The sequence below is a fragment of the Pelodiscus sinensis genome, chromosome 9 (assembly GCF_049634645.1).
Source record: "Pelodiscus sinensis isolate JC-2024 chromosome 9, ASM4963464v1, whole genome shotgun sequence".
In the NCBI taxonomy this organism is placed as follows: domain Eukaryota; kingdom Metazoa; phylum Chordata; order Testudines; family Trionychidae; genus Pelodiscus; species Pelodiscus sinensis.
In genome coordinates, this window is record NC_134719.1 from 8,525,377 (window position 1) to 8,539,361 (window position 13,985).

The 13,985-nt window shown below is 42.7% G+C and overlaps 1 protein-coding gene across 2 annotated transcripts in view; it reads right to left on the minus strand.

The window, feature by feature from the left end:
* Positions 1 to 13,985, minus strand: part of TTC39A (tetratricopeptide repeat domain 39A) — an 81,942-nt gene that overhangs the window by 11,671 nt on the left and 56,286 nt on the right. For both annotated transcript variants that reach the window (XM_006126422.4, XM_075935961.1), the window contains 5 exons: positions 12,601 to 12,762; positions 10,905 to 10,996; positions 10,046 to 10,166; positions 7,130 to 7,241; positions 2,068 to 2,182 (listed from right to left, as the gene is read on the minus strand). In XM_006126422.4, coding sequence (XP_006126484.1) covers positions 2,068 to 2,182; positions 7,130 to 7,241; positions 10,046 to 10,166; positions 10,905 to 10,996; positions 12,601 to 12,762 — 602 coding nt within the window. The remainder of the gene's footprint in view (positions 1 to 2,067; positions 2,183 to 7,129; positions 7,242 to 10,045; positions 10,167 to 10,904; positions 10,997 to 12,600; positions 12,763 to 13,985) is intronic.

Here is a 13,985-nt window from a genome sequence, read left to right on the forward strand (position 1 = left end):
TGAAAACTACAAGCTACCTTGTGTTTGCTAGCCTTTTATCACATATTATCTGACACACAGTAGAACACAGTCTTCCCCCCCCACCTTAGTGAAGACAAAGCTTTATGCATTTTAAAACTTGGGTTTAGAATTCAATTATTTTTGCAAGGCAAAGGGCAAGGGTTTGCTTTGTTCAGAAGGTCCACAATGGGCCAGTGTCCTCTGAAAACAAAACCCTAACTCACTCCCACTGCACATATAGAGCCAAATTCTTAGGCTCTGTCTGCATTAAGAAAACATGCCACCATTGTGATTACATCAGCATAGCCACTTTGGTATGTTACCAGCTCAAGCTGTGCCAGTGCAGTACATTTATGTGAAGCATCTATGCGAATGTAACTAAATTAATATAGTTACATCAGTGCTAATGTCCTTACTGTAAAAGAGGCCTTAGTGAACAGAGGAGCAATTTGAGGGTGTAATTTAACTACATGGGAAAGCTTCACTTAGATAGTATGTAATTTATAATAAGGTTTCTCTAGCCAGTTTTACAGTGACTTGACAGAGGCATATTAAGATCCCAGTTCTGCAATTTCTTCCATGGAGGCAGCCATCTCCAACTACTTCCACTGTGCACGGGGGCTCTGCGCACAGAACAAATTCCAGGATCAAGATGTAAGACAGCCACAGATGGCCTAGAAATTATTTTGGTTCTAAATTTATACACATGCAAACATAAAGGGTTCTAATAGAAGAGCTCAGAGAATCTTAACTATGCCAGCGCAAATACTTTTGAATGATACGATTAACACTTGTCCTCTCCAACTGCTCGTTTAGAGTTCCTCTTACAGAACACCCCCAAATAATCTCTTAATCAGCTGAATTAAAATAAGGTTCTCTGAAAAATGAATAAAAATAGACTGTGTGTGGTGGGGAGGAGGGGGAAAATCACATTTATTGTATTTCAGTTATTCTTTATCAAACATGCTCTTTTACACTTAAGGTGTTTTTGTTTTGTTTTGTTTTTAACTTCCAGCCTTGCAAACTGAACCAGTGCAGTTCAAGTCAATCTGGGTTCATTTCATGCATCATCCACAAAGGCTGTGAAGATCAAAAAGAATTCCCTGAGCAACTCTTGTGCATCCTCATCATCTGCAATAGATTTCTTGTAATTTGAATTTAGTGGAAGATTCTGGTGTATGCATGTGCGCCGCACACACTCATACACATACACAAAATCCAGCTTGCACTCTTTCTTAATTGTGACAGATCTCAGAGGAATAGCCATGTTAGTCTGTATCCACAAAAACAATGAGGAGTCCTGTGCCACCTTAAAGACGAAGGGTATGTCTACACTAGCCACCCTAGTTCGAACTAGGGTAGCTAACGTAATCATTCGAACTTGCAAATGAAGCCCGGGATTAAAATATCCCGGGCTTTATTTGCATGTTCCCGGGCGCTACCATTTTTGAATGTCCAGTAGTTCGAACTCCCTGCTTCATTGCAGGAGGAGTAACGGTAGTTCGAATTAGGAGCTTTAATTCGAACTACCTAGCCCGTGCTGCATGTAGCCGTGGGCAGGGAGTTCGAACTACCGGGCATTTAAAAATGGCAGCGCCCGGGAACATGCAAATAAAGCCCGGGATATTTTAATCCCAGGTTTCATTTGCAAGTTCGAATGACTACATTAGCCACCCTAGTTTGAACTAGGATGGCAGTGTAGACATACCCTAACCGATTTATTTGAGCATTAGCTTTTGTGGGCAAACACCCACTCCATGAGATGCATTTGAGGAAGTGGGTTTTTGCCCACGAAAGCTTATTCCCAGATAAATCTTTAAGGTGCCACAGAACTCCTTGTTTTCTCTCTCAATTGTGTTGATTCTGTAGGGCTGGCAAAAGCAGAAAGCAGTGTAAAAAGTGCTTTGGTCCCTAATGTTTATGCATGGATCGTAAATTTGCTGAGTAAAATGGTACCCATGTTACAAAGCCATTTTTGAGCCCTACTTAAAGGACTTGACTGCTTGACAGTGCTACTTACACTCAGCATTTCTTGAGTTCTCCTGTGTGTTAAATATGGAAACTTACTGTAAATAGATGTAAGTGAAATGATGTTCTGCCTCAGAAATCTTGCCCAAGTGCTTCAGACACAAGCCTTTTAACAACTTTATCAAACATTGGTCATCTGCTAGCATTTCCGTAGCTGCAAGACAAAGCAAGTTTGATCATTTTTGCATTTTGAAATAACTGTCCCTTAAAAAAAATTTTCAACACAGCTGTTCCAAAACTACTTAGCAGGCACATTTTCAAAATCTCTTTGCAACAGTTGAAATTTTCATTGCATTTTTTTTTATTTGTTTTGCCTTATTGTCCCATTCAGACTAGCTGAATTCTGCACACTTGCTGTAATAGCTGCTGCCCTTTGGCGTTTACAGTGTAAGACCCTGATTGGCAGTAGGTGATGCACTAGAACCTTTGCACTCTGACAGACATTCATGGAGTGTACACTACCTTATTTCAGTGCAATCACTAAGGCTGCCTACATGACCTGTTGGGGATCTCGCTTAAGAGAAAATGCAGAAGTAGCTGTTTAAAAAGCAAAGTCATTTCCCATGGGTAAAAGAGGGGAAGGTAAAAATGACATACTCATGTTGTTCCAGACAAGCTATGGGCACAGTTAAGTGGGTTAGAGCCCGCAACATTGTTTTTTCTTCCACTAAGAAAAATCAAATGTATATCAGCAAACCCTACTGCCCATCTATTCTGTGAACGCATTTACATGTATGTACTTTTAAAGATGATTAATGTACACCACCGCTGATACACACTTTGTATAGACTAATCACTTAGGGCCTGATCCTGGAAATACTTATTCACGTGAGAATTTTAGTTGCATGAATACTTCCATTAACTTCAATGGATTTCTTACAGCATATAACATCAGTACATATATGTTTGCAGGATTAGGCCTGTACCGTATTAGATTCTTGCCCCAAGGATTTCAGTCCAACTTGGTCTCTGTGTGTTGATATTTAAATGGATATTGACAACTCAAATCATACTTTTGTACAACCAATAATTGCTAATTAATTATAACACCTAAAGGAATTAGAGAAAAAAAACTGCTTTTAGTCTACACTTTTCATTTAAAATGTACAGCACTTTTCTGCCAGTATCCTCAGGGCCCTTTACAATCATCAATGAGTCAAATAAACTCCGCAAGGAAATATGCTTGTTTTGCAAACTGGAACATGCCGACCCATGACAAAGTTGCAGAGTCAGTGACCAAGGCAGCAAGTGTCCTCCGACCATTATACCAGACTCCCTTCCCTCAACTAAAACATTTCTGCCATCTGCCTTTTTCAGAGTTTAAAAGGGGACAAACTTGCCTGATACCTCAAGCAACTCATCTGCCTCTGAGACGGATATAAAAGTTCAGTTTTCAATGTTCTAGGCTGAATTACTAGCTTTGCTAGATGTTCACTGCAGGATAGCCACCAGCTGGTGACTATGTCCAAAGGAGCGAGGAAGATTCCTCTCGGCCTATGGTGAGACTAATGATGAACATTACTAAGTAACTGAATGACACTGACTGGACAAGCAAGAACATTAACAGCATTTTTCAGAGAACTGAACTTGTTCACTGACTGGAGACTAGCTGTGGCAACGTACAGTATATATGCAGGGAAGACTGGTTCTAGAAATGTTTTCACGGTGTTGGTTTGACCATGACACTATTGTCATGGTAAGGTGTGACATTAATGAAAGGTTTGTAGTGCAGAGAAAATTGCAGGAGGGTAGCTGTGCGGACCAGGGGAACCACTGCTGGATGGGGGATACCAAAATAATGGAGTGGGGGGAAAACCCCAGCAAATCTATACTGTCATGTCTGTCTAGTTAACACACTGACATCAGGCATGGTATAAAACTCTGGTCTAATTTAATACCATCCCTTTCTTATGCTTCTGCATTCTGCACAGCTAACACACAGATATCAGTGAACACTCCAGATTGCGTAGCTAGGTGATGGTGCTTTCTTCAGATCAGACTGAGGCCTGTCTTTTCCACGGTGTTCTTTAGAACTGAAATAATATGGTTCCGGTTAAAACTGGACCTGCCCCTGTAATAAGCCCCATTGCCAACTCTGTCCACACATATATTCAAGCAACTCTATCACAGGACTTAACCATTTAAGCCATAGCACCAGAATCTCATACAACTGCACATCCCATAATGGAATAGAATCAAAGAACACTAGAATTGGAAGAGCCCTCGGGAGGTCATCGAGTCCAGTCCTCACAGCAGGACCAAGCACCATCTAGACCATCCCTGATAGACGTCTATCTAACCTGCTCTTAAATATCTCCAGCGATGGAGATCCCACAACCTCCCTAGGCAATTTATTCCAGTGTTTAACCACCCTCACGTTTAGGAAGTTTTTCCTAATGTTCAACCTAAACCTCCCTTGCTGCAGTTTTAAGCCCATTGCTTCTTGTCCTGTCCTCAGAGGCCAAGGAGAATAATTTTTCTCCCTTGTCCTTGTGACACCCTTTTAGATACTTCAAAACTGCTATTATGTCCCTTCTCACTCTTCTCCTTTCCAAACTAAAGAAGCCCAATTCTTTCAGTCTTCCCTCATTGCTCATGTTCTATAGACCTTTAATCATTCTTGTTACTCTTCTCTGGACCCTCTCCAATTTCTCCACCTCTGTCTTGAAATGTGGTGCCCAGGACTGGACACAATACTCCAATTGAGGCCTAATCAGTGCAGAGTAGAGTGGAAGAATGACTTCTTGTGTCTTGCTCACAACACTCCTGTTAATGCATCCTAGAATCATGTTTGCTTTTTTTTGCAACAGCATCACACTGTTGACTCATATTTAGCTTGCCGTCCACTATGATCCCTAGATTCCTTTCTGCAGCAGTCCTTCCTAGACAGTCGCTTCCCATTCTGTGTGTGTGAAACTGATTGTTAATTCCTAAGTGGAGTACTTTGGAGTACTTTCCTAAGTGTAAGTATTTGTCCTTATTAAACTTCATCCTATTTAGCTCAGACCATTTCTCCAGTTTGCCCAGATCCTTTTGAATTATGACCCTATTCTCCAAAGCAGTTGCAACCAGCTTTGTATCATCTGCAAACTTAATAACCGTATTCTCTATGCCCATATCTAAATAATTTCTGAAGATATTGAACAGAACCAGTCCCAAAACAAACTCCTGTGGAACCCCATTTTTTTATGTGCTTCCAGCATGACTGTCGACCCTTAATAACTACTCTCTGAGAATGGTTATCCAGCGAGTTATGCACCCACCTTTTAGGTTATGCATCCATTTTATAGTAGCCCCAACTCAGTTGTATTTGCCTAGTTTATTGATAAGAAGATCATGCAAGACTATCAAATGCCTTACTAAAGTCTAGTATGCCATATCCACCGCTTCTCTCTTATCCACAAGACTTGTTATCCTATCAAAGAAAGCTATCAGATTGGTTTGACATGATTTGTTCTTTATAAATCCATTCTGTTACCTCTCACCCTATTATCTTCCAGATATTTGCAGATGAATTCCTTAATTACTTACTCCATTATTTTTCCTGGCACAGAAGTTAAATGGATTGGTCTGTAGTTTTCTGGGTTGTTCTTATTTCTCTTTTTATAGATGGGCGCTATATTTGCCCTTTTCCAGTCTTCTGGAATCTTTCCTGTCTCTCATGATTTTTCAAAGATGATGGCTAATGGGTCAGATTCTTCCTCTATCAGCTCCTTGAGTATTCTAGGATGCATTTCATCAGGCCCTGGTGACTTCCAGACATCTTAATTTTTCTAAGTAATTTTTTAACTTGTTCTTTTTTTATTTTATCTTCTAAACCTACCCCATTCCTACTAGCATTTAATATGTTAGGCATTCCTTCATCATCAGACTTCTTGGTGAAGACCAAAACAAAGAAGTCATTCAGCACCCCTGCCATTTCCAAGTTTCCCGTTATTGTTTCTCCCTCCTAACTGAGCAATGGGCCTACCCTGTCCTTAGTTTTCCTCTTTCTTCTAAGATATTTATAGAAAATCTTCTTGTTACCCTTTATGTCTGTAGCTTGTTTGAGCTTGTTTTGTGCCTTTGCCTTTCTAATCTTGCCCCTCCATACCTGTATTGTTTGCTTATATTCACCCTTTGTAATTTGTCCTAATTTCACTACAATTGACAGGTATTTTTTTCTCCCTCCTCCTCTAATTTTCTGTCATAAATTGGGAGGTCCCCTTCCCCTTTTTCTCCACTCATCTGAGGACGTGGGTTTTGCTCACAAAAGCTCATGATACTATATATATTTTTTTGTTAGTCTCTAAGGTGCTACAGGACTACTCGCTTATTTAAATATATGTTTTGTACAAGAAATGGTCTTCCAGTACGTTTTTGTGGATGGTTCCTAAGACTCATCCTGTAAGTAACAAGGCTCTTATGCCATGATACAAGTGATACATGATACAGAAGGCATTAGTAGAGGAAAGTTACGCCTATCTGTACTAACACATGCTGACATAATCCCACTCACTCCTGTGACTGTATTAACTTGTTTTACTACAGGTTGGAGCTCTATAGTTGTGACTTCTGTTGTCCCAGCACCATCAAGGGTCCAGCACCCCCCTTGGGTGCCCTGGGCAGGTGCACTCACAGGAAAAAGCCGGGCCCTGTGCTCAGTAACTTCTCCTCCGGCCTTCTAGAGCTTCCAGAGCACTGCCAATGAGCTATTTATGGCATTCAAGCTCAGGGAGGGAGGGACAGGAGTATTCTCAAGGGGGGGGGGGAGGGGAGAGGCAGCACAGCTGTGGAGCTCAGACGGGCTGCATTCCTGGCTTTGGGGCTCTGCAGCCAGCCTGCCACCTCCCTCGAGCATCCCCAGGCCCCATTTGGTCAATGCTGGCCCTTCTGCTGCTGCTGGAGCAGAGCCGCACAGCCATCAGCAGCAGAGGGCCCAGCAATGACCGCCCCTAGTATAGCAATTTCCCTCATTCGGAACCAGTCAGATCCCGAGGGTGCTGGACCTGGGAGGCAACAACTTGTACCTGGAAAACTTCTTTATTCACCACCCACCAGAATATCTTAAAGCATAAACACACCACTGCAAAGCACCTGCTTAAATTAGATCAGTGCTTACCGGGACTTCGTTCCAAAGCTACTTCTGCTTCCGTTAACGTCTGCAACATGCCTTCTGTTAAATCAGGACACTTTCCAATCACAGCATAGCCATTCCAGACATACATCATTTCCTACGGGTGCCCAGAGAAAACATTTCATTAATGTGGCAATGTAGAGATCTAGGGAGCTAATTATTTAGAAACTTTAGCAAAGGGCAGAGGTGTCCTTACTAGGATAGTCTTACTAAGTGTCCTTACTAGCAGTGGTATCCTTACTAGGGATCCTCACTAGGAGCGGATACTGCTGATGTGTCCTTACTGTAACTCACTGCGGAATGCAAACAGTGCTGGAAGTCTAAGTTCTATTAATTCATCTAGTTCACTTCGTCCCTTTGCCAATATTGAAAACACCAACCCACTCTATACAGGAGGCATCTGGGAAGCTGAGACACAGATTAAAGGACTGGGTGACTCTGTCTATTAGTTATATACAGTTTTTAGAACAATTCTATACAGTCAGCCCTATTGGCTTCATCCCTATTCAATTCTGCATGGCTTTTCAGTGGGGGGGGGGGAGGCACAGTTCACTAGCCCAAAGGAAATGAACCTATAGCTCTATTCTAAATGCTAATAGTGCATATCACTACAATCACCATCACAGCAGGGACTTTTGGAAGAAAAGGCACAGTCATTATATAGACTTATTACAACTTTTCATTATCTGTTCTTAAAAGGGCTATTTTGGAACTTAAATGTGTCTCATCTCTAAATGCCTGTACACGCAGAGTTTCAGAGGAGTAGCTGTGTTGTTCTGTTTCAGCTAAAACGAGGTGTCCTGTGGCACCTTAAAGACTAACAAATGTATCTGGGCATGAACTTTTGTGGACTGGAACCCACGTGCATCTCGTGAAGTGTATCCCAGAAAGTTTATGCCCAAAGTGTTAGCCTCTAAGGCGCCACAGGATGACAACTCCTTTTGTACACACTGATTTTATTCTCAGGCTGCTAAGTAGTGCCTCATGCAAAGGCATTGTTGCTATAGCTGGTCTGTTCTTTAATGGTTGAGGAGATAGTGCTGTGCTTATTTGCTACTAGGAAGGATTCAGTTTCTTGGGTGGCTATAAAAATACCCTAAACTGCATTTTGCTATAGTTTAAATAAAAACTTTCTGGGGTAAATCTGTGAGTTACACCCTGTTCCTTCCTACGCAAATGAAAAGTCCCAGTAAGCATAGCAGTTCACTTAGCCCTGGCTTTATACTAGGGAGTTATTTTGAAACAACACCCCTTATTTCAAAGCAACAAATGGTGCATCCACACTACCAAGCCTGTTATTTCAAAATAACAGGCTGGCTGTTTTGAAATAAAAACTCCTGCTTGTCATGAGGAATAACCCTTATTTCAAAATAGTTATTTCGGGAGTTGTTATTTCAAAATAATTTCCTAGTGTAGACATGCTTCTGTTCGATTATAAACTGCTTGTTACATGAAACTCAATGCCATGAATGCCCTAGGCTTTAGCTGTTAGAGAGTGACACCTGGTGCCCTGAAAGTGCAATTGCAGCAGATGGAAACTGGAGCCCTGCAGGGATTCAAAAATCAGCATCTGCATCTGTATCTGCAAAAATGAGCTGCAGCTAGCCACACATTTGCAGCGTTCTAGGCAACAGCATACTTAGCAAGATGACTTGCTAGAGAAACCCATTGCACCAACAATCACATAAGACCAGCCCCAGCAATACTCGAGTATGGGCATTTCTGTCTTCCAATGGCTTATGGAAACCTATTGGCTGTGGAGACAAAGTAATTTTCATAGAGGTGACCCCATTACTGGCCTCCATCTAAATGTCTGGATCTTGCTGAAACTCATCCTTAATGGATGACATGAGGTACAGTTGTATTTTGAAACAAACTGTGGTATCCAATTTTACTGCCAGCGGACTGAGAGAAGAGTGCTAGCTGTAAGTGTACACTCTCTGAGGTCAGGCACTCATGAGTGGCAGGACAAACTAAAAGAGGAGATGTACTGATTCCTCTCTCCCCTCCCCAAAAAGAACAAAACAATGCTTAGAGTTGTCTTTAAGATACATATTAGCCAAGACTCTTAAAGGAAGTGCCTGACCCAAGAGACAGCATACAATGATACAAAACAGCAGAACTGGTTAGAAAAGTTTGCAGTTGTTCACACACTCAAAGGCAACAAACCCGGAGTTCAGGATCTGATGCAAACCTACAGAACCCAAATTGTCCGCTATTCTCTCATCATTCTCCAGGGATTCACCCAGGTGGCCCTCTCCTCCTCATGTTCCACTAATTGAACTTCAGAGCAGTTACTCTCAACTTGGCTCTGGGGGGTGGGGGGGGGGAGGGCAGATCAGCCAGTATTTTAGGGAGGGATGTCCAGCACACACAGCAGTTTTCTAGTCTGGCAACAAAGAAGTGGCTGAATTTGTCCTGCTTGCCATTATGTACCCCAGAGCATAGCTACTAGTTTTTCAAACCTAGCTTCCAATGTTCAGGTTGGTAAGACTCAAAAGTATCTAGTTTCACCAGTTCTTGCATGTTTCCTGCCTATTGTTCTACCTGGGATGCTTTCTTCTGCTGGCCCAGCGGATGAGACTTGAAACATGGGCACCAAAATCAAAGTCTACGAACTCGAGCATGATCAGTGAAAAGCCGCAGAGCGTGTTTTAGTCTAAAAAGTTAAATAGAGAGTTGCGTATGCAACATATTCAGGTGACACACACATCTGGCTTCATTTCCCAGAGTCCAGCACATGCCCCAGTTTTGCAATATTTATGAAATTAGGTCCTGAGAACTTTTCAGGCTATAGGAGGGGGTTCAACATACGCCATCCTAAGTATCTAATTGTTGTTTCATTACTATGAATTACTGAAAAATATAGGGGAGTGGGGAATAGACATCTTTCCAGCCTACCAGAGCAGGCACAGGCAAAGGAACAGGGTTTGAGGGTAGGTACCGCCGAGCTTTCCGAATGGCAAACTTCTCTGTTGGCAATGACTTCCCGGCAATTTTCAGTTTTAAACTGGGCACAGTCCTAGGAAGATTAAAAAACAAAAACATGAAATCATGTTTGCTCCTCTGACTATGTGGAAAACCCTCACAAACCAAACCAGAACAAAATCAATTTCAAAGACTGATTCATTGAGAGAGATGTACATGCACAGACCAAAGTCCCCTCCTGAGGAATATCAAATGCAGTGAAACCTTTCTTGGAAGGAACTCTGAGAAAATACGGGTTCGTTGAGTAGTTTCAGTGTACAAATGGCAATCTGGGTGAGTCACAGGAAACTGACAGTAACTAATTTATGTTTGTATGGACCTGTGAGGGGGTATCCACCCCTCACAAGGCCTGAACAGGTTAAGGTGGCTAGTTGGGACATTCTGCTGCACCTGGGAGACAGGATTAATTAAACCTGGGTCAGCTGGAAGGGAACAGGAGTGACCTGTATAAAGCCCAGAAACTCAGAGAGGAGTGTATCTGCAGGGAAGTAATCTCCAGTCACTCCCTGGGCAAAGGGAGGTATGTTTGGGATTATTCCCTGGGAAGAGATAGTTTAGGCTGCCAAACCTGAGGAAGTGGGGATGGGAGAGACAGAAAGGCAGGAAAACTCGAAAGCAAATTCTGATGAAATATTCGCACAAATAAGCATCTTATACAGACTCAGTAATTTTTCCTCTCCGTGCCCACTACCAGATTTACATTTATTGCTGCAACCCACTTGAAAAGGTAAGGAAAGGAATAGTGTCTGATTTGGGAATTTCTAAATCTTACCTAAACAGTTCCACTTCATTGTCCCCAAAGGGTTTGTGATCATCTGGTCCAAACATACTGAGATAGGCAGCTTTCATGTAAATATAGGTAGTCTACAGTGAAGAGCAAATGCGGTCAAGGTCTCTTATACAGTAAATTGTATTTACAGCAGCAGCATTGATTTAGAAGCCAATGTGATACCGTTGAGGAGGGAAAGCTCAGCTGCTTTTCCTTGTAACTAAAGTAATATTACAACACACTTAAGGGGTGAGATATGTGCATAAGACTAAGTACTTTCCAAAGCGAGTTCAGACGAGCACATGTAGCAATATCTTTTACTGCTTGATTTGCTGTGTTTGTACCAGTTTTTATTTCCATTCCAAAAAAGAAGCTTCCCTATTAAAGATAACTAACTAGTGATTAATCACATAAAATCTCCTGAGTAATTTACACAGCCAAAATTGCAAGGTGGTAGAGGATGTTACAAGTAAGGGAAGAGTATAATAATTCGTTACAACCTAAGTGGTGCTGTAGTGGCAGATGACAACAATCATAATAGGACATGGAATTTATGCTCGAATGGGGTTTTCGGCAATCATGCACTTTTTAAAGGCCGGTTCTGTGACGGGCTATTGCCCTTGGCTCCCATGCATCCAAATGCCCCTCTATTTCTCATTTCATGCTGTTGTTTAGAGTTTAATTCATGTTTTTAACAAACATTCAGCCTGTAATCCCCAGTTCTGTGCCCTCAGAACTCACGTGAAGGTATTTCTCAACATGAGCCCTACCATCTCTTATAAACGCCTTAGTCTTCACCATCAGAGTTTACTAGAGCCCCCAGTACATGGGGTCTGCTTTCCCTGTTCTGTACAGCGACTTCCAGGATGGAGCCAAAAGAACAGACATTTTGTCAAGATTCGGCTTGCCATGTGCCTGACCATTATTGTCTCTGGTGGAAGAAGTTGTGGTGACTGCAGAATAAGCAGAGGCAAGGCCTCTCAGCACCAGGGATCCATGAGGAAACCTCACATTGATTTAGGCAGAAGCCTTGAAGCATGAATTGCTGCCCCGCTGCAGTTGTGCCGGCTCCCATGTTACCTCCTGGTTGCTTGACCCGCAAGAGCTGTGACAAGGCCAATGCCTGGTTCCATCAGCTGGTGACTGAAGAACCTGACTGAGGGGCTGCTGCCATAGGGCTCAGGTAAATGAGGGGAGGGGGAAGATAGTGTCACAGAGACAACACCTCCTTCCATTTCACATAGATCTACTGACAAGTGGCACCACGTCATCCCTTAAGCCAAGGAATTTGCCCTGGTTACAGTTATTACCGAGTAGGCACCATCACGTTTAACTCATTACAAAACACCACCTTCCACATTGGCACCAAAGCAGCTCATGTTCTTTAATGTAACTGCAATAAAAGATATAACGACCTGCTGCTAATTACACAGTACATGACAAAACTCCTTGGCCAGTTGATTGGCCTTTAGTTAAATTCTCAGATCTGAAATCTACCCGTATTCTTAGATTACAGGACAAGCATAGAATTCCTGCACTTGCTCTCCCTCTGTACATGGTCCCCATGAGCCAGAGTGAGCCAGACTGTGTTTCACTGCCCTCACCCTACGACAGGCCTGGCTAAACCCAATTAAAAATTTATACCCACGCTTTGGTTTCTCGTTTGCTAACGGCTTGGTTTTCATTCACTTCTGCTTACCTTTGACCAAACATTTTCTTTGCTCAGCAGATCAGCATAGAAATAGGCCATTTTCCACTGGCGCTTGTAGGTGAAGCACCACATCAGTTCCCAGTAGCACATGTGATGAAACTGCTTCCAGTGCTGCTGAGCCTCACAGCATTCCTCGAACCTGCCAATGGCCTGAACAAAGGGAAATCCCAATATAGCCACAAGCATCATGAGGAAAAAACAAAAACAAAACCCAGGCTTCATAGAATATATGCGCCACCTTGTGGCTATTTGGTAAACAGCACTGGGACCCAGTCCTGCTCCATGGTGGGGAGTGCCCTCCAGTCTAAGGGTGTGTCTAGACTACCGAGTTTTGTCGACAAAAGTGGACTTTTGTCAACAAAACTATACCAGCGTCTACACTACCGCTGAGTTCTGTCGACATAACGTCGACAGAACTCAGCAGTTTTGTCGACGCTGGTATACCTCATTTTACGAGGCATAACACCTTCTGTCGACAGAAGGTGTTATTGCCTGTAGGGTTGCGTCCAGACTACGGGGTTCTGTCGACAAAGCAGTTTGCTTTGTCGACAGAACTCAATGTGTCTGGACGCTCTTTGTCAGACACTGTCGACAAAACTTCCGTCGACAAAACCCGGTAGTCTAGACGTACCCTAAGTTAATGGGAACTGAGAGTGCTCAGCATTTCAGCCCGGTGACTAGGCAGCAGGACGAGACCCCTGACCACACATTCATCCTGGATTATCAAGTTTGTCACCTAAAGTCCTCCTTATGCCTTAATGTTATTACCTAATGCTGAGCGTAAGTGAACAACAGAGCAGCAAGAGGAGTTTGTGGTGCAAGTGGAGACTAGGAAATTAAAGTCTGAAGGACAGCTCCAAAGCTAGTGTATATTTTCAAAGCTCCATTGAGCAGTACAAGAGAGGGTGACACATTCATCACTCACACGCATGCTTCATTATCCAATGTTTCAGAGCTTCTGTCTCAAAGCAGCCACACAGCTTGACATCAGGTCGGCAACTATCACTCAGCACTGTGGCGGGGGAGGAGGGGAAATTCTGCTGAATTTAATTGCATCTGCCGTTTGACTAGAGCGATCCGTTCTGAAACACCACCTCAGGCTTCCTTTTCAGGACAGGGTTCCTGGATTGCACATCAGCATGGGGGCCCAACACTTCAAAGGGCTGTTGCAAAAATATTATTTCAAAGGGGTTTTGCTTGAACTTGGGCATTTTCAAGGTAGCGGGCTCTCGGACCAAAATGCTTAAGCCCTGGTCCAATCAAGTCATTAAAACAAATCACAGATGGTTAGTTTATGTTGTTCAATTAACTGAAAGCAGTGGGTAAAACCATTCCAAGCAACTGCCAGAGTAAAACTCCGGCTTTGTATCTAT